This window comes from Moschus berezovskii, chromosome 17 (assembly GCF_049115385.1).
Source record: "Moschus berezovskii isolate FMDL1 chromosome 17, NW_MosBer_1.0, whole genome shotgun sequence".
NCBI classification, from domain to species: Eukaryota; Metazoa; Chordata; class Mammalia; order Artiodactyla; family Moschidae; genus Moschus; species Moschus berezovskii.
Window position 1 is genome coordinate 19,808,906 of NC_142476.1, and position 21,337 is coordinate 19,830,242.

Genomic DNA, 21,337 nt, shown 5'->3' on the forward strand with positions numbered 1-21,337 from the left:
TACTAGCTCTTGTAACTCTCACTGACACAGATAGCCACAAAAAGAAAATGACATTCGAGCAGAGACTTGCCGTCAGTGAAGGAGCTGCACACAGACATCTACAGGCAGAGCAAGCCTGAGCTGTAAGAGGAACAGCAGGAACGTGGCTGGATGGGAGTGAGCCCGGGGAAAGCAGCACGAGAGGAGGGGACTTAACTAAGCAAAAGCAGCATCCGGGACAGACAGAGTGCAGGCTGTGAGCTGAAAGGTCTTTTCTGTATCATAAGGTGAGTCCACGTCATGATAAAAATGACGCTACCGTCATCCAAGGTCTCACCTGCTCTCAGTTCAGTTTAGTCGCTCAATCGTGTCCGACTCTTTGCAACCCCATGAATCACAGCACGCCAGGCCTCCCTGTCCATCACCAACTCCCGGAGTTCACTCAAACTCATGTCCACAGAGTCGGTGATGCCATCCAGCCATCTCATTCTCTGTCGTCCCCTTCTCCTCCCGCCCCCAACCTTTCCCAGCATCAGAGTCTTTTCCAGTGAGTCAACTCGTCGCATGAGGTGGCCAAAGAATTGGAGTTTCAGCTTTAGCATCAGTCCTTCCAATGAACACCCAGGATTGATCTCCTTTAGAATGGACTGGTTGGATCTCCTTGCAGTCCAAGGGACTCTCAACAGTCTTCTCCAGCACCACAGTTCAAAAGCATCAATTCTTCTCTAACATGACACAAATGAATGTCCCCATTCCCACGATGGGCAGAAGCTTTTGGCTGCTATACGTACAGGGACCTCTTCTGTAGTCAACCCATTAGACATCCGGTGCACATGTGCAGAGCACCCACTGTCAGCTGCAGCATGCTGGGAGCATCTCCCTCAGGGGTACGGAATCCAAGAGGCAAGTCAGGAAGCACCCTGCCTTCTGCGCACAGATTAAGAACTGATGGGCCGCCGCCAGGGAGAGAGACAGCTAAGGTATGTCATCTTTGGGTGTGATGGAAATGTGCTGTATAGGTGTAAGGCTCTTAACTGGTCTTACTAATTAACTAGACCTCACCTGGTCTAGTTGGGAAAAATACCAGGCACCACCAAAGGGAGATGAGAGTGGTTTGCATGCAAAACCACCAAAGACTGACAGTCATCATGGGGGTGCATTAAGCCTGATCAAACATCTCATCCAGGCTTCCCAGACGCTCAGCTGTCCCAGCAAAAGGAGGACCACCGCCACCATGGGTTTTCCTTACTACAAAGGTTACAGAAACAACAAAAATATTCAGGATATTTATTATCCAGGCAAACTTTCATAATCGGGCTTCCCTGGTGGCTCAGATGGTAAAAGAATCTGACTGCAATGCAGGAGACTCAGGTTTGATCCCTGGATCAGGAAGATTCCCTTGAGAAAGAAATGGCTACCCACTCCAGTATCCTTGCCTGGAGAATTCCATGGACAGAGGAGCCTGGTGGGCTACAGTTCATGGGGTCACAAAGAATCAGACATGACTGAGCCACTAACGCTTTCATTTTTTTTTTCACATGTTGATAATTATATAAAATGAAGAAAAGGCAATATAAGCCACCTTAAATGCACATATTGATTCTTAGATACACCTCCACTCCATTGGAGTGAAAAAATACATTGCTTAGGCTTGAGGAAATAGAATATTCCTTAAATACAAAGAAGAGTTAAGGCAAGCCCATAAAAATTGTAACAATGTTACCTGGTTAGTGGGATTCTAGGTGATTTTTATTTTCTTTCTGTTTCCTGTCTCTTCTTTTCCTATAATAGTGTGCACTGCCCAAACAGCGAAGGTTTATAAGTAAAGCCCCTTCATATATATGGCACTACTATCTCCTTCCCGAGAGTCAACTGACACATTTTATCTCAAGCAATTTCAAATGGAATTTGCAGTTTCCTTTTACATATGGAAAAGTACAAAGCTCACAAGAGTTAGCTCACTTACCCAGAGTCACACAGGGTGGTATGCAGTTCAGCCAAGACAAGAGTCCGGAGTCCTGAAGGTCTCTTCCAAGCCAGCACCCTCCCTGTGGACCATTTTCTCAGCCCAGGAACCCCATGAAGCGAGGAGAGGGTTAAGCTGAACTAAGCCCTTGCCCTTACCTCGGCCAGACGGGAGTGCTTGTGGACGTTCTCGCCTTTCTGCACACTGGGAGCCAGCTGCTGCAGGACACCCCTGCTGCTCGTCAGTGCTCTGGTCAGCCGAGCGAACTTCCCCCAGCCTGGAGCATGCGGAAGATAGGAGAGACAGGTTCACCTGAAGGCACCTGGACACTCACACCATGAGTTACGCTGTCAGAAGCAGACCCCCACCTGACCCCCTGTCCTCCAGCACATCCATGAGTCACTCGCCAGCAAAACTCACTGCTCAGAGAAGTCCCTGGACATGCTGAAATCCGGGCAGCGATGGACTTTTCCTTTGTACTTTCACTTGATCCTAATCATAGCTCTGTGGTGTAGGGAAGGCAGGTTTTAATAGTAGCATTGTTTTACAAATAGGGGAACCGAGGCACAGAGTGTCTAGAACCCAGATCACTCCACTCTGGCCCAAGGCTTTTCTGCCAGATAATACCAGGCAATGTTTCTCTGTATGTATGGCTTAGGCTGTTCGCAAGACCCATGTCGTCTGATCCGAGCAGAGACCAAGCTGGTTCTAGGTTTTAAATAACTAGACAAGCTAGTCAAATGGTCATTCCATGTACTACATTCTCCAAAGTCAGAGGAATAAAAAATGAATTTAACCCCTGGAGAGGTGGGGAAATGATACTGGTTGATTTTAGTCTGCTCTGGGATGAGGGAAGGATAGTTGATGGCATGTAGGTCCCCTTAAAACTAGAAACTCAATGAGCCTAGCACTGCATTGGAGTAAAGAAATACGGATATAAGTCCCATATCTGCTTGCTTGTGACCACCAACAAATTGATTAAGTCACCTGGGCCTCAGTTATCTCATCTGTAAAGTGGAACTTAAAGTACTCTACCTGCATGCTTTAAGTGCAGGATGCATTTTCCTGGTAAAGCAAATTAAGTTTAGCAGGCTCCGAGTAGCAGTGGGCTAAAACAAGCACTGTCTTGAGGCCTCCTTGGCCCTTTGGACCAGTTCCTCCAGGGGAAGTAAAACATTGGTCTTTTTCTAATCCTCCCACTCCATATTCCAAAATCTAAAATGAACAAGTGATCTTTACTAAGAATTTAAGACGCATGAGGGATGTTTTAAAGGTCCCCAGAGACAACTGTCCATTCCAACATCCAACAAGCCTTCTGCATCAAGCTTATGACCATGGCAATTGTCTCATGAGACCCCTGAAAGTCTGTAGGGGTTCTCTAAACCAAGCTTGGGCTAGGAAGCACCAAAGATCTGGATGGGAGTGTACATTAAATAAACAGAGCATGCAATCATTTCTACATGACAGCTAAAAGCAAGATTGGCAATATTATATTTTATCCTTTAGAGTTTAGAAGTAGTCAGTGCCTAGCAGCAGAAATCTCATTTACCAAATTTTACCCTGGAGCACCTTTCCAAGACAGACTGAGAATCCAGAGGACAATGGAATCAAGCAGAATGATGGCTCTTTTTTTCTGCACAACCTTTAAGGATCATAATCTGTACAAATTTTTGTCAATATAGCAAGAATAGCAAATCAGGTCTTTTTATCTCTTTCAGAAGTTCTGGGCTATAATAAAAGCTAGTGGCATTTTCAACCATCCCAATGCCATTAAGCAGAGTAATGGGACTTGCTGGGGTCAGTGTGAAAAGAGGCTCACGGTGGTTGGGCTGCGGGGAGTCCTACTGGTGTTGACAGGAGGGGACAGCCCAGACTCTCCAGGGGTCTTTGACTTCTTCCCCCAAATAGGCCATTTAAAAAAGGGCTCATTGGAATTTGCTTGTGTGAACCATGGGCTAGAATATTTTAAAGTCTCTTTCAGAGAGGCTCGCCTTCAGCTGAAAGCAAAGCTGGAAATGAATTCTGCAAAGCTCTTTAAGAGGAGAAGAAAGTACATTTTCCAGGTGGGGAGAAAACAGTTGTGCACGTAAACATCAGCAAGGGCTCTGCATACCCCCCATTCAGTCCTACCCATCTACCACCACTGCCCCTCCACCATGAACTACACTCTGGGACCAATGACAAGAGGGACTTGGCAGGGCTTGGAATCCTGGTCCATCCAATGGCATGGCACAAAACATTAAAAAAAAGATTCCTGGACTTTTGGGCATTTCCCCAGGCTCAGGCTAGTCCCTCACTCTAGCCCTGATTCTCTGCTCTCGACTGACTGTGAAGGGCACAGGAAGGTGAGTGGGTGTTGGATGGGGAAATGGACAGGCAGCATGAAACGCTCCATCGCATCTCTACCAGGATGGGCAGACTCTGCCTCTCCTGAAGGGAGGCAATAAGTCCTTTCCCAAGTTCCACCCCCATGTTATTTTTTCTGGGCTCTAAAAACTTCATAATAGGAATCATGCTGAGCCAGATGGAAGAACATTGTTCATTCACATATTAATTCCAAACATAACGACCATGTACCATCAAAGTATCAAGTACCAGGGATGCTAAGATGAGTAAGGTACAGATTCTGGCCTCAAAGGGCTTGTATTCTAGTACAGAAGACAGATAAGTAAATTAAAAACCATGATATAGTGAGCTAAATTCTATAACACATGAGTACAGGATGCTATGGCCAAAACTGTCCAGAGAAGGCATAACAAATCCAGGCTGGGCTATCAGGGAGGGCTTCTCACAGGAAGTGATACTAGAGCAAACTTTGCAAAGATGAGTAGGAGCCAGCTGAACTCAGGAAAGAAAAGACAGACAATCCAACACAGAAGGAACAGCAGCCAAGAAGGCAGAAAAATCATAAAGCAGGGTAACATGTCAGTGACAAGGAAGACCTAAATAGCTAGATGAATGGTGCATGGCATGCAGAGGGGAGGAGAATGCAGGCAGCGGCCCGAAGTGATGCTAAAGAGGTCGTCAAGGGTCAGACTCTTAGGTGTAAGAACCTAGATGGCAAGTTAACAAACTTGAACTTCAACCTGAAATCCAAAGGGAATCCAGTAAAGGAGCTTAAACATGGTGGGGGCATTTTAGGAGAGAATGGCAGTGTGGGAGTGGTTAACAGACAGAAGACCAGTCAGAATCCCAGGCAAGACCAGTGCTGTGGCCTGAGCCAGAAGACAAGCGGAGATTAGAGAAGAGCTTCGGAGGTAGAATCGAGGACTGCCGAAGGAGAGAGGAGGCGATCCAAGTGGCCTCTGGGTCCCCGCTTAGGGTGACGGGGGTGACAGCCATGCAATAAGATCGCAAACACGGGAGAAAGTAAGTTGGACTGAGACAGCCAGTATGGGACATCACTTATGTGTGGAATCTAAAAAAATATAATGATACAAGTGAACTTATTTACAAAACAGAAACAGACTCACAGACACAGAAAACAAATTCATGGTTGCCAAAGGGGACAGCGGGGAGGAATTAGGAGTATGGGATCAACAGACACACATCCTTATACACAAAACAGATAAACAACAAGGATTTCCTGGACAGCACAGGGAAACAGACTCACTGGTAATAACCTATAATGGAAAAGTATCTGAAAAAGAGTATGTATGTATATACACACATATATTAATATATCTGCAGCACTTTGCCGTACACCTGAAACTTACATACTACTGTAATTATACATCAATAAAAATTTTAAGAAAACACAGAAGAGAAGCAAATGGGTTTGGTAGAAGATAAATGTACAGTTTGGACTGACTGTGTCCCTTACAGCAGAGCATCAGGAAAAACACTGCTGGAAAAAGTCAATTTCCTATTGTCTGAGGAGCCAACTTGAGAGACAATAACTCAATGAGAATCGAGCTTAAGATGATCTTGTTAAGGGAAGCCACGTGGTCACTTCCACAAGGAAAATAAGGCAGCTGGGAGACCCTCTGCCTTCAAGGAAGCCTTTCCCTGATACTACCTACCCCAAGCCGAATCGCCGGCTCCCACCTATGTACCCCTATTTGCCTTAGGCAGACTCCCATTAGATTATTGGTTAGGCTTCATTGTTCTTATTTGCTTACCTGTCTGCCCATCTCCCAAATAGACTATAAGGAGCAGGGTCTCTGTCTTACATGTCCTTAGGGTCAGTGTCGATCATAAAGCTAAACATCCCCAAAGACACCCAGTAAGTGTGTATGCTGAATAAACGTGGATGAAGAACAAATTGTTTTCCCCCATTGTCCTACTTCGGTCTGGGTTTTCAGTAGATATAAAGTTCCAAAGGAAAAGTAACCCATTTCACACACTCTGTTCGGTTTTAGGAGGTATTTCTGCATCCACCCTTCCAATTATAGCCCATTTGGGAGTTCAACAAGGAACTGAGCTCAGATGAAGAAATCCCCAGCTCCGGATTCTTCTAGTTCTGTCTTAAAGGTCACCACATGGCAGGTAGGGCTGGGGGTGTCATGGGAAGATCAAAGCATCACAGGATCAGGCAAGATGAGAAGGGTGAGCAGGAGGGGAAAAAAAGCATGAATGGAGAAGGACAGGAGGAGGGGAACGCAGTTTTCAATCTAACAAGCAGCTAGAAAGTATTCACCAAGTCCTTTCTCCATTCTCAGTAAGGACAACCCTCTCTCCCTTACTGAGCCCACACTGCCTACTGGCTTCAACTGGGGTGAGTCCTCCACTAGGCTGCTTTAGCCCATACATCCCTGTATCTTCCCTAGGCCAGAAGAGATGGTTCTAAGATGAGCTGAAATTCCAGCTCCTCCCAGGGCAAGTCCAGAGATGCTAGAAAACACAGACCTAGAGGCCCCTCCCTGGGAAACCATGTGGAGGCACTTGGAATAGAAGTTGCAGAGGACTCCTTAAAGTACCCTTGCCCTGGGCGGGGGTGGAGGCTAGGAGGCCAGGCTCATCCTAATCTGAAGAGTCCCGGGGTCCCTTAGAGGAGCTGGAGCCATAACCCAACACCCAGCAGAGAACAAAGGACACAGGGGACCACCAGTCAGTGTGGACACTGCCGAGGTGTCCTCAAGTCTTCCTACCCCCAGATCTTTCTCCTATTGATGTACCAACAGCCAAAACTCCAGGATGGCTTCTTCAAGCAGAAGTCATTACATCATCACCCTCCAGTCATCCTAAGCTGCAGAGAGAGAAAATGTGACTGTTGAAGGGGAGGGGGCCTGTGCTTTGTATCTATTACCCTGTCTTCCCGAGAGCACCGCACATGCCCTCCACGTGAAGACGCGTGGAGAAGGGTCAGCAGTCAGGGCAGCTTGCCGGAGCCTTCAGCCCTGAATATTCTACATCTCTGCCCATTAAAAATCTCCTTCAGAGTTTAACATTCATTTTGTTGTCCATGCTTGGCTCAATTTTAACCCTGAATTTAGAAGTAAATGTGTGGATCTCTGAAAATGAATTTGCTCCTTTAATGCGAGATTATTCAGTGAGGTAAGAGAGCAAACAGGAGGGGTGGCTCACTGTGGGGCAAACACTGTGGAAAGAAACTCTGAGCCCCACACTCTAATCCTTCTCTGCCCACTTGCCTGGTTTACAAGGGCGGACTCAACAGAGAAAAGCACCCTGCAGCCCACCCCCAATCATCCACAGCAACAGAAAAGCAAGAGACGGGGAACAAAGGAAACCCCGGAGCGTCCCTGAGTCTCATTTCAACCAAGAATCCCCACCTACTCTCTTCCTCAGCCATTAAACACACACACATGCGCACATACACTAGAGTGTTACCAAACAGCAAACCTAGCTTGACTTTCATCCCCTTGCTCCACGCCATCTGTGGGCACGTTTTTATCAGAGAACAAGGGAAACAGCCAAACGATGAACAGGAAGGAGGACACGAGACAACCAGGGCTCTAGCTAATTCATGAAAAGGGTCATGAGAACTGATACCCTGAATGACAGAGGGGGCTTAGGGAGCATACCCAGGGCCCATCACGTGTGATTGGAGCTTAGGGCCAAGGGGGAGTCACTTTGTGTCAGATGCTAAAATAGTCTATCACCAATGATCCTGTGTGTTCTCTCCTTTGTGGGTTGTTCACGGGAAAATGTTAGGCACCAACTGGCTTCTCGAATTACTGTTAGGATGCACTCATCCCACTCCCAAGCCCCAAAGTTAAGCACAAAGCCATCAGAGAAAACAAAGTCATTTTAAAGACAACCTAAGCATAGCTGACTTTAATGGGAAAACATCCCATATTGCTACGCCAAAGAGCAAATACCTGGGGATTTTCTGGGGTTTTCAATTATCCATCCTTCCATTCCACCTCAAAAGTGAATTCTACGGGCTTCTGTGGTCACTGAGCGGTAAAGACTCTCCCTGCCAAGGCAGGGTACATGGGTTTGATCTCTGGTCCAGGAAGATCCCACATGCCATGGAGCAGGTAAGACCATGTGCCACAACAATTGAGCCTCTGATGTAGAGCCGGGAAAAGCGCAACTCTGGAGCCCAGCTGCGAGGACGACTGGAGCCCGCACGCAGGGGAGCCCATGATGCTCCGCAGCGAGAGAAGCCATCCCAACGAGAAGCTCACGCACCACAACTGGAGGGCAGTTCCCGCTCACTGCAGTTAGAGAGACGCCCGCGCAGCAACAAAGACTCAGCACAGCCAGAAATAAATAAATATGCTTTTTAAAAAAAGATGAATTCTACGCAAGCCTGGGTCACCAACACTCAGACTTTTTATGCTAATTGAGGTGCTGCACTGAAAGCACCTCACCTGACCTGCCTCTTGAGAAAACTGTATGCAGGTCAGGAAGCAACAGTTAGAACTGGACACGGAAAACAGACTGGTTCCAAATAGGAAAAGGAGTACGTCAAGGCTGTATATTGTCATCCTGCTTATTTAACTTATATGCAGAGTACATCATGAGGAACGCTGGGCTGGAAGAAGCACAAGCTGGAATCAAGATTGCTGGGAGAAATATCAATAATCTCAGATATGCAGATGACACCACCCTTATGGCAGAAAGTGAAGAGGAACTCAAAAGCCTCTTGATGAAAGTGAAACAGGGGAGTGAAAAGGTTGGCTTGAAGCTCAACATTCAGAAAACTAAGATCATGGCATCTGGTCCCATCATTTCATGGGAAATAGATGGGGAAACAGTGGAAACAGTGTCAGACTTTATTTTTCTGGGCTCCAAAATCACTGAAAATGGTGATTGCAGCCATGAAATTAAAAGACGCTTACTCCTTGGAAAGAAAGTTATGACCAACCTAGATAGCATATTAAAAAGCAGAGATATTACTTTGTCAACATAGGTCCGTCTAGTCAAGGCTATGGTTTTTCTAGTGGTTATGTATGGATGTGAGAGTTGGACTATAAAGAAAGCTGAGCACCGAAGAATTGATGCTTTTGAACTGTGGTGTTGGGGAAGACTCTTGAGAGTCCCTTGGACTGCAAGGAGATCCAACCAGTCCATCCTAAAGGAGATCAATCCTGGGTGTTCATTGGAAGGACTGATGTTGAAGCTGAAACTCCAATACTTTGGCCACCTGATGCGAAGATTTGACTCACTGGAAAAGACTCTGATGCTGGGAAAGATTGAGGGCCGGAGGAGAAGGGGATGACAGAGGATGAGATGGTTGGTTGGCATCATCAACTCGATGGACATGGGTTTGGGTGGACTCTGGGAGTTGGTGATGGACAGGGAGGCCTGGCGCACTGTGGTTCATGGGTCAGACACGACTGAGTGACTGAACTGAACTGAAAGCACAGTTGGACCGGCTGGAATCTCGCAATGTGAGAACACTTCCAAGGAGAAATGTCAAGTCAGAAGAATCACCCAGTCACATGGCAGTGTATTTTCCATCTACAAGATGTTTTCCCACCATTATATTGGACCCTTGAAGCCAAAACTGCAGTTTATAGACTTACAACAAACAAGGCCTGGAGAATTATCATGCTCTTCCATCATCAAGAGACTACTATAAAATCTGACCTCGTCCTAAACAGACCACCAAATCCATGTGGGTCGGGGCACAGTGACATGACAAGTGGGAAGGTCTAAACATATCTGCCATAGCATTTGAAGTGGACATGCTTATAAAGTCCTGTCTTGGAGGAAATATTAAACATGATCCACTATCTGCATTCTTATATTGAGGGCCAAAGAGTGTGTACTTGTGTGTGTGTGCACACACGTGTATATTTTAGATTTTTAGGACGCAAGCCGCGTATTACTCCTATGTATTTCATGGACAAAGAGAATTAATATCTGGTTCCCTTGGCTAACAGGGAATAGGGTGTGCGTGCGTACAAAAACTTTTATCCGCAAGAGAAAGGCGTGAATGAGGCCGGACAAATGAAGTGGAGCTTGAAAAATAAACCTCAGTGAGTCTCCCCGCATCAGTCTGATTTATCTCCTCTTTCAGGCTCCCCGAGAATGCCATGCGGACCCCTCGTGGGCGGTGCTCTAAGTTGACTCAGCCCTTCCTGCTAAACAGGCCCTTCACGTCACCTGAAAACGTTCCGGTGGTGATAAGAAAACGTTCTGACTCAACCGCATCCCTAGTTCACATTTTCAGAGAAAACTTGCAAAAATAAGTTTCAAAATATCAGATTATCTTTAAAATGCTATTTATGTGTTTACCCAGTTAAAAAAGTGAACGGCCTAGATGGTAACAGGATGACACTCATCATGAGTGAGTCTATCGCCCTGTGATAGCCACTGCACTCAGAAATCAGGGAATCACAAATCTGCAGGGGAAAAGGAGACTGTGGGAGGCTGAGACAAGTGGAGAGACTTGATTTACATCTGTTTTGGTCCTGAAACCCAAAGGCAGGCTGTCGTTGATTTATTAAGATATAGACAGTAAAAAAAAAAAAAAAGAAATAGGATATACTGGTATGCACAGCACTGTGCTCTGCGCTCTATAAAAATGAGCATCCAAACGTGGTAGGACTTTATACACCCTCAGAGGACACAGGCCCAGAGGGAGCAGCCATGGAAAGCTTTTTATTTCTTCCTTTCTTGCCATTTAACAATCCCAGTTTTGTCACATCAAGGATAACATGCCCCAGTTTTACTCTCCCTTGAACTTCACTCCTATCTCTCTGCTGCATCTCAGAAAAATGCAAGGAGCAGGGTCTCGGGTAGAGCTGGAAAATCAGCCCCCCAGCCAGGAAATACTGCCACGAGAAAGAACTCCTGGCCCCTTGGCTGTCTTGGGAAAGAGTGCTCTGACGCCTCCTAACTCCAGACTTCTGGGTTTGACAGCCTGATGGGCTGGACCACTTCCGGAATATCACTGTTCGAGAAACCTGAGCCGTCTCCTCTCCTAGGTCCCCAGAGTTATTCAAACAATACGTGTATGTGATACAGCTGAGGTGAGTGCTAAAATCTGTGGTTCCCGAGCTGATTAAATGACCCACGTGGGAATGTTACTGAAGACACTGGCCTCATTAATTCCATGTTTCCAATGAATTAACCAGCCACAAACTTAATCAACCACAAAGGGAGCAATGTGCTAAAATCTGCTTTAATACTCTGAAAATGCTAGAACTCAAATTTAAAGAAGTGTATATAGAAGTAAGACGAATGTGGTCATGAGCTGCTCATTTGGGTAACTGACATCTGTCATGTGAAAACCTGCAAAGGTTCCAAAGATACCAGAGATGCCCAATTACCTTCTTCTGTCTACTTGGAAAGGGTCACTCTACAGAGGTATGAAATTGATTAAAATGGCTTCCTAACCAAAGCTTTTTTTCCTCACTTTCTTTTCCCTCAGTGCATTCCAGAATGATATAGTGCTTTACCCAACACAAATTAAAGTTTAAATCTTGGTCCTTGTGCAGAGATTGCTGTGGCAACCTCAAATTCTCTGTAACAAAGAGTCACACTATAGGCAAAAAAGAAGTATTTGTACAAATCAGAAATACAAACCTTTACATGAATCATCTTCAATCGGCTGTTTAAAAGCGGTTATGTCACTGAAAGTGCAAAGAAATAAAACCACTTTATCCTGTTCATTTCGAATTGGAGCAATTTTCACAAAGAACCACACAGGTGTCCCTGAAAGAAATACCAAAAAGTTGGTCAGTAATTTGCACTCTCATCAGAGGGACTTACATAAGGACTTGGGAACGAATCGGTACAAACATTAATTCATTTTTAGAATGGCTTCATTCCTTCAGGTTCTGGGATTTTATACCACTAATTTTTCTTCTTGCTGGAATAAAAGTTTCATAGAAGGAAATGGCAACCCACTCCAGTGTTCTTGCCTGGAGAATCCCAGGGATGGGGAAGCCTGGTGGGCTTCCGTCTGTGGGGTCACACAGAGTCGGACACGACTGAAGTGACTTAGCAGCAGCAGCAGCAGTAACTACTCAGTGGGGGAGGTTCTCCTGTTCAAATAATTCTGTAAGTACAGATTTCTTAACCCTTGTCAAATGGTTAGAAAATGGGTTGGAAATCCCTCCTGAGCTTATGGAAGTAACTAAGGTACAGAGACCTAAAGACCTACCTTAGAGCATATAGAGACCAAGCAGGGAGTGGGGGCCAGTTGGGTAGCGCCATCCACAGTCAGCAGACCACAAAATTCAAATTTCCATTACTAAAGGCTCCGGTGCCAAAATTTGGTTTGGGAACCCATCAATGTGACTGAAATGCTTATTTCACCATAGGCTAGAAACTACGTTTCTAAGTCTTTCTCCCCAGAATAAAAATCTCAAAGGTCCAACAGGATGGCAAGAGAGGACACACTGAGAAAGGAGGAGAATAACACAACGGTTCTCCCAGCCAAGGCTTCCCCAGAAAGGGAGTCTCCAGAAGGTTTGGGCTGTGATTACTCAGTGCTTTAGGAGGTTCGGTGAATGCGTTTCAACTTCCAAACCTTGCTCCCGGGCTAAAGTGAGGGATAAAAGAGCTCTCCCAAAGCACCGCCCTAAACCCCAGGAGGAGAAGATGAGCAGGGCTCATGTGACTGACCTCTCAGAGAGGTCACCTACTCGGGGATCTATGGACAAATACCTGCACAAAATTAGTCTCTGGCTCCCCCAAAAAATAAATCAATAAGGAAAAGAAATAGATGTTTTCTATCTGTTGAGGACATCATAGCAAGATGTACCAATCTCTCCTGTGTAACAAAACTAAACGTGCAGCGCAAAGCAGTGGGAGGTTCACCCTACCCAGTTCTTGTATCTAGCTCCTAAAACAGCATCTGGCTTATAAGAACTAAACAACTGTTTGACTGGGATATTGCTTTACATACCATTTTATAACCTTTTTCAAATTAAAATACAGTAGATATTTCTCCATGTTGTTACGTCTTAGAGAAGCTTCCTTTGCACAAGGCATGGGGCTCAGCATTTTACCTTTATTATATTTTAGGAGATAACAAGCAGATGGAAATACATTCTCAATTGGTCACCTAGATCTCTCTGCCTACAGTCGCAACAAACTCTACTATATGACACGGACAGACAGACATCTCTGATTAACACTTGGATTAATCAATTTAACAGTAACAAGCTTATATATCTGCTACTTGTTCATATGTAAGTATGAATAACCCCACCGTGATGGTCAAACAGGCAGCAAATGGATCAGACAGGACTACGTTCTTCTTAAATTTTGATTGTCTATATATTCATCCACAGCTAATTTTAAACCTCTATTGTCCCTTCCCTTTTTAACTACCAATTTCTGGGTAGTCTTAGAATATACCATAATGTCACCCTAAGGAAAAATGTGTTTTGAAAGAAAAAAATCCACCTTACAAAAATCAGGAGTTTTTGGCAGTCCAGTCATTAGGACTCCATGCTTTCACTGCCAAGGGCCAGGGTTGGATCCCTGGTTGGGGAACTAAGATCCTACACAAGCCGCATGGCAAAACCAGAAAAGAAAAAAAAAAAAAAAAATCACACAGTAATTCCAAAATCAAGAAATATATGGTCTCTGAATTATCCGTGGTTTTTGGAAGGCCTATGTTACTATTCCTCCCAGGATGTTCCTTAGGACCTAAAGTGGATTTTAACCCACTTTCAATTAAACAACAGAAAACTCAAGAAAAATTGAGCCTACGTACACACAGCTCTTGGTTGTATACTAGCTGATATAACAAAGAGAAAAACAAAAACAAAACACTTTTCTTTTTGCTCTAAAGAAAACTAAGCTAAAAGCTTTCTTCTTTCAGCTGGGTAAATGAGAAAGCACACCCGATCTATCAAACCAGTAATAAGTCAGAAGAGAGGCCCCCCACTCACACTGCCTCACACCAGGAGCCTGGTCTCGCTGGAATCCCCAGAACCACCCCCTTCACAGCTGCCACCTGTGGGCCTTCCACAGCGCTGCACCAGCTGGCCTGGTGTCAACGAACTTGGTCCAGCTGGGGCTGTGCCATCTAATCTTTATGACCACTTAGACTGCTGACACTAATCCACATCTCCCCGGTCACACAAGAGCCACTGTATCTGCCACGCTGGGAGGCCCTTTTCATTTTACCATAGTTCAAGCTCCTCAAGAACTTTCCCCCATTTCTATATGTTTAAAGCTTTATGCCTGTCTCTCTACCAAACGACCCATTGCTTCCTTCCAGAAATGCTCCCTGACTAAACATGTGCTATTCTGATCATTCCTTTTCAATATCTAAATCTGATTCTTGTGCCAAAAATTCATATAATCAGTATCTATTACTTTAAGAGTTCCTCTCCAGTTGATCACTTGGGCTTGTTGAGGGTGGGAACCTGGTCCAAAGGATTTCCCAGGCAAGAATACTGGAGTGGGTAGCCGTCCCCTACTCCAGGGGATCTTCCCGACTCACGGATCGAACCCAGGTCTCCTGCATTGCAGGCAGATCCTTTACCACCTGAGCCAGCAGGGAAGCCCTCCTTTTCCCGCACCTGGTGTTTTTTGTGGAGGGACATCTTTCAATGTAACACTCCAGACCTTTCCCCTGGGTTGGCAATATGGTGGATAAGAACTGGACATGCGTCGCCTGGCCACTTTTTCTCTTCTGCTGTCTTAAGAGATTAGGGAGCATTCTACTCTACTTCCCCATTCTAGAAATGTTAGGGGAGAGGTCAGAGGGCAGGGGGATAGCTGGCAGAAGACTGGTTTTCTCGTGTTGCTGCTGCTGCTAAGTCACTTCAGTCGTGTCGGACTCTTGGCGACTTCATAGACGTCAGCCCACCAGGCTCCTCCGTCCATGGGATTTTTCAGGCAAGCATACTGGAGTGGGTTGCCATTGCCTTCTCCATCTGTCGTGTTACCTGTGTGAAATGAAATATTTCCTACCATACTGGTGGGCAAGAAACGTCACAGCCATCAGCATTTCCAAGCCGCCATATGTGAATGAAAGTGTTAGTCACTCAATCATGTCTGAATCTTTGTGACCCCGTGGACTGTAGCCTGCCAGTCTCCTCTGTCCACGGGATTTCTCAGGCAAGAATACTGGAGTGGGTAGCCATTCCCTTTCCCAGGGGATCTTCCCAACCCAGGGACTGAACCCGGGTCTCCTGCATTGGCAGAAGAATTCTTTACCATCTGAGTAGATGAAGGCTCCCCAAAGGGTCTGCAATCCAGCAAAGGCCGTCATCCCTAACAGTGACTGTTGAAGAGCTGGGGGGCTTAGTAGGGGCAGGATGTGAGAAATAAAAAAAAAAATAGGGTTTGGTGCTAGATAGCTTAGGTACTGGAGCAGGAGGAGAATCCCAGGGACAGGGGAGCCTGGTGGGCTTCCGTCTATGGGGTCGCACAGAGTCGGACACGACTGAAGCGACTTAGCAGCAGCAGCAGCAGCAGCAACAGCTTAGGTACACATGAACAGAATGAATTCAGTAAGCCCAGAGGCTTCCATCTTCTCTTACATAGAAGAATGCTAAATCCCTTAGCTTGATATTTGGTTTTCCTTACAATTTAGCAGTAATCTTTGATGGTCAGACTCCCTGCCCTCTTTGTTGTGAACTTATATATAACCTGACTCCCACTCCCACCTCCTCAGAGCAGTTTTCTCAGGACTATTGAGATTCTGCCTCCTGGACTTGGAGTCCTTAACATCCCCACCAAATAAAATAACTCTCTACTTTCAGACTGTGACTAATTTTTTTAGTCAACAACTGTGTTGGGTGGATAAGTCTGTCTGATTCTAGTATTCACTTTTAAAAACTCACCTTCCCATAGAGATAAAATACGTCCTCTAGGATCAGATTTACCAGTCATAAAGGTGATATCTGAACCTTCCTGATGCCTGAATTTCTCTCAATTGCTTGTGATCATGGACAGGGAAAGAAAATGTTGTGCATTGACCCCCATCAAACCTTAACAGTTAAGGACTATTTCTTTAGGGCTCCCTGATGGCTCACGGTAAATAATCCATCTGCCAAGGCAGGAGACATGGGTTCGATCTCTGGGTTGGGAAAATCCCCTAGAGAAGGAAATGGCAACCTGCTCCAGTATTCTTGCCTGGGAAATCCCATGGACAGAGGAGCCTGGTGGGCTACAGTCCATGGAGTCACAAAAGAGTCAGACATGACTTAGCAATGAACAATAACAGTGTGCTTCAAGGGCAGGAGAACTGATCTTTTCCTGTCTCATGGTCCTGCATCCCTAGTCCAGTGCCATCCAAAGCAGTGTTATCCACAGGGTCATATGAGGCAACTATGCTGCTCAGCTCCAGGAGGTGCCAGCCTGGAGCTGTGAAAACTCAACAAGCTCTAGGAATGCCTGCTGAATTTCAAAGAAAGAAATCCTACTTCCAGTGTTTTCACAGTTACTCAAACCTGCCTCTCTCTCTCTCCCCCAGATTATCACTAGCCAAAAAATCTAGGAAAGCAAGAAGAATGGGTTCAAATTTTTCATTTCTGAAATTTTTCCAAAAGAGAATATATGAGTCCCTCCTAGGTAGCACAGACCAGTCATTTTAACCTTTCGCTAAAAATGCCAATGAAACATTACTCAAAGTCTCAATATGGGAAACAGCTCTTTCAAGCAAACATGAAATATCCAGAGACTACGGCCCCACCCATTCAGGTTCCCTTATACCCTCCAGAGGCACCCAGGGTATATTCAGAAATGTTTTGTCTCCATTCAGATGAAGACCTGTCTGGGGGCAGAGGCCTGAGCAGTTGGCCTCTGGGGATCTCCTCTAGAGACCAGATCTAGAGCAGGATTTATTCCCTCAAGACACAAGAGAGACAGTGAATGCACAAATACACACACCTACACACAGAATCAGCAAGAGGTTAAAATTCTGCCTCCTCACCCAAGTGACTACCATGGGAAAACCAAGAAAAGCAAGTACTTAATGTCTTTTTTCTGGAAAAGAACCAAGGGTCAATAATAAACTATTAAAGGAAGATCGATACAGAAATCCAGGAGAAACACATCGCGCTGATGGCAAAGGCTGCCGCTCCTTTCTGGCTGAGGACGCGCGGTGGAAGGGCAGCTCCAGCTTAGGCTCCTCCTTCTGGACACTCTGTGATGGCCATCCCTTACGCTGCTCCCTTGCGTTGAGCACTAATGAACCTGACAACCTAATCTCCCTACAAAGCTTCTCAACCACAACAGTCAGAAAATAAAACAGCAAGGTGCAGGTGTATGACAGGATTTTTGGCCTCTATCAGTCTCCCTCCGACCCTGGACATCCTTCCAGGTACTTTCCATAGCCAGACAACCAGGCCACATGCAAATTTGGATGACATGGTGCATGCTAAGTCACTTTAGTCATGTCTGACTCTTTGAGACAATGTGGGCTGTAGCCTGCCAGGTTCCTCTGTCCATGGGATTCTCCGGGCAAGAATACTGGAGTGGGGAGCCATTCGCTTCTCCAGGGAATCTTCCTGACCCAGGGATTGAACTCACGTCTCTTATGTCTCCTGTACTAGCAGGTGGGTTCTTTACCCCTAGTGCCACCTGGGAAGCCCCAGGCCACATTCAAACCCAACAGAATCCATCAAGCCACTGTGACTGGCTCTTGGGAAGGGCTGCCTGTGCTGGGCCATTGGGATGAGTCTAGAAACTAGAGAATGGCAGTCTGCCCCGGGAAACAGACCAACAGGGTTCTGGTCAACTCTATTGAGACAAACGACAAGTGTGAGAAGATGAGAGAGGACAGGGGACGTAGTGACCAATAGCCTTTAGGACATCTCATCCAGAATCCCAAGGCCTCTGTCTGAGCCCCGTCTTCACTTATTGTATGCTTTGCCATGCCACCTGAACTTCTCTCAGAATCAGTTTCCTTATTTATAAAACAGGGATAACAGATCTACTGTCGTGTGTTGGAGCTACTACTTTGGTGTAATGTACTGGATCTACGTTAAATCTACTTCAGTGTGTCAGAGTCCTGTCTGACTCTTCCCCACCCCATGGACTCTAGCCCGCCAGGCTCCTCTGTCCATGGGATTTTCCAGACAAGGATACTGGAGTGGCTTGCCATTTCTTTCTCCAGGGGAGGATCTTCCTGACCCAGGGATCGAACCTGGGTCTCCCACATTGCAGGCGGATTCTTTACTGTCTGAGCCACAAGATCTTTAGATTAAGTTGAAATGCCTGATACATGGATATATAAAACTATTACTTTCCTTCCTTCTTTCCTCATCTATAAGTTTGAAATGTTCAATCTCACCTCATAGGGGTGTTTATATGACTGTAAAACAGAATGTATCTTAAGGAGTTTAATGAGAATCCAAAGCTGCCTTCACCTGTTCCTAAGGGCCAGTCTCAACCATAACAAGGGAAAAGCTAGAAAATGCAATGCTTAAGTCTCAATGTTATTTAAATTTGATTGAAGAGCCAAAAACAAAACCTCAATAAGGAGAGAGCTACACTGTTTATAGATGAGAAGATTCAATTCTGTAAGATGTCAAACCTCTTCTTCTAATATATAAATTTAACGCAATTTCAATCAGAATCTCAATTGTTTCTTTTTTCATCTGTTTTTCTCAGAGCTTGATGAATTGACATTCAATTCAAATAGAAAAATAAAGATGGAAGAACAGCCAAGAAATTTTTGAAGAGAAAACTAATGACAGGGATTACTTACTATAGTAATTAGGAGCCAATGGCAGTGACCCTAAAACAAGCCAAAATGAAAACAATAATATCAGTTACTGAGTGCTCACAATGGGGCCAAACCCTGACACATCATGGTTTACTTTTCACAACTCTGTGAGGTGGAACTGCTACTGTGACATTATCTTTAATTTAAATATGGAGAACCCAAGTGGGAAGGCACTTTAACCAAACTCACAAAGCTAATAAGTTACAAAAAGATTCCTGAAAAAAAAGAGGAGATATACAAATACATGAATGTGAGCATTTAGCGTTTTAAAAAAGAGCATTTCAAATTGGAAAGAAAGAGGCTGATGACAACAAATAGTGCTATAAAAGTACCAGAAGGGAAAAAGGAAGAATATTTTTATTATTCAGGCAAGGAGAAGAGCTTGCTAAGTATTATATAAAGGTTAGAACCATAAAGAAAAAGACTGACAAACATTTTTTAATTTACATATGGTATTTAAAAAGTCTTTAATCAAAGAAAAAAATTTAAAGGTGGTGTCAGAGAAGACTCTTGAGAGTCCCTTGGACAGCAAGGAGATCCAACCAGTCCTAAAGAAAATCAGTCCTGATTATTCATTAGAAGGACTGATGCTGAAGCTGAAGCTCCAATACTTTGGCCACCTGATGGGAAGAACTGACTCATTGGAAAAGACCCTGATGCTGGGAAAGATTGAAGGCAGGAGGAGAAGGGGGTGGCAGAGGATGAGACGGTTGGATGGCATCACCGATGTGATGGACATGAGATGAGCAAACTCTGGGAGATGGTGAAAGACAGGGAAGCCTGGCGTGCTGCAGTCCATAGGGTTGCAAAGAGTCAGACATGACTGAGCAAATGAACAACAACAGATATGGTATTTTAAAAGTCTTTAATTAAAGAGAAAAAATTTAATAGGCCAAACAGCTTTCAATATGTGTGTGATTTAGGATCAATATCCCTTATATATAAACAGCTTCTAGTACTGAATAAATAAATGAACGATCCGTTGGTGGTAGTCACAGTGGTAACCACCCTGGTGGTCCAGTGGTAAAGGATCTGCCTACCAATGAAGGGGACACAGGTTCGATTCCTGATCTAGAAGGATTCTACATGCCTCAGGGCAACTAAGCCTGTGCGCTACAACTACTGAGCCCGTGAGCCCAGGAGCCACAGCTGCTGAAACGCATGCATCCGCTTGAGTGCTCAGCAACGAGAAGCCACCACAATGAGAAGCCCGCGCACCGTGACTAGACAGCAGCCCGAGCGCAGCAGTGAAGACCCAGAGCAGTGAAAAAGGAACTGAAAAAAAAAAGACCATCTGTTGGCAAACTAGGCCAGAGATGATCTGTCTTCACAACTAGACTGCCACCCCCTCAAGGCACAGTAGGTTTCTCACACGTGGATCTCTTTGGTTCAAACCTCCAGGCCTGCAGTAGGTAATCAGGAAGAACTGGCCAGCAGCTTCCCCTGGCTCTAAGCTGCCTTTTCCTGTGCTTCTCTGGTGGAGAAGTGATCCAAGGCTTCCAAACCCAGGCTTCTAGTCACACCATGAGTTGCAAAGTTAGTCACATGCTGGGGAGTGTTGTCCTGAGGGTGGAGTACTTTCACTCATGGCTAACACTTCTTAACTTTCTTCTTTGAAAAATGGAGAAACTAATTGACCAGCACAAAAATGACCGCCTAAATATTTGCTAAATGAGTTCATGAATGATGACTGCTACTAATGTAAGAAACTTATCCAGCATACTGAGAATGAGTTAAGTAACGATACAAAATATATAGCAGTACCAAAACGCCCAGGTTTACTGATTAGACTGCCCAGTAGATAGAAAGAAGCCTTTCAAATAAGCCAGTCTCCAAGACAGGTAACAGTATTCCACACACTCATTCCAAAACATACCAGGAAGCCTTCTGCTAGTTACTCCCAACTCCCCCAAAGGTAACAAGAACATGAATGCCTGTCAATAGTAGATCTTTTCTACAAAGTTGTCCTTGCAAATACTCATGAGGGGTGGGGGGGGGGGCACAAACCAATTTATTAAAAGTTTATGAGGAAAATCAATGAGAAAATCACAAGAATTAAATAGAACATATGGCAAAGAATCTGAACAATTAATATAAAAAGAAATTTTAAATGGATATTAAATAAAAAATGCTTCAGTCGCACTTTCATTAAAAATACTTGTTAAACAAAAAAAAACTGCAATTATAGGCAATTTGATCATTTTAAATGATTCAGTATTCAATGCTGGAGCAGTTCAATGAGTCAGACACTCACAGTCTGCAAGTGAACTTGGAAATGGGTTCAATTCTGGAACACTATTCGGCAAAATGTCTCAGGAACCTTGGTTCACATT

The 21,337-nt window shown here is 44.9% G+C and overlaps 1 protein-coding gene across 1 annotated transcript in view; it reads right to left on the reverse strand.

Annotated features, from left to right (window-relative positions):
* The window catches only part of KCNH1 (potassium voltage-gated channel subfamily H member 1), a 424,393-nt gene that overhangs the window by 360,883 nt on the left and 42,173 nt on the right, over positions 1-21,337 (reverse strand). The window contains exons 4-5 of the mRNA XM_088845243.1: positions 11,891-12,019; positions 2,104-2,222 (exon numbers count right to left, since the gene is read on the reverse strand). Of these exons, the coding sequence (XP_088701369.1) occupies positions 2,104-2,222; positions 11,891-12,019 (248 nt within the window). The remainder of the gene's footprint in view (positions 1-2,103; positions 2,223-11,890; positions 12,020-21,337) is intronic.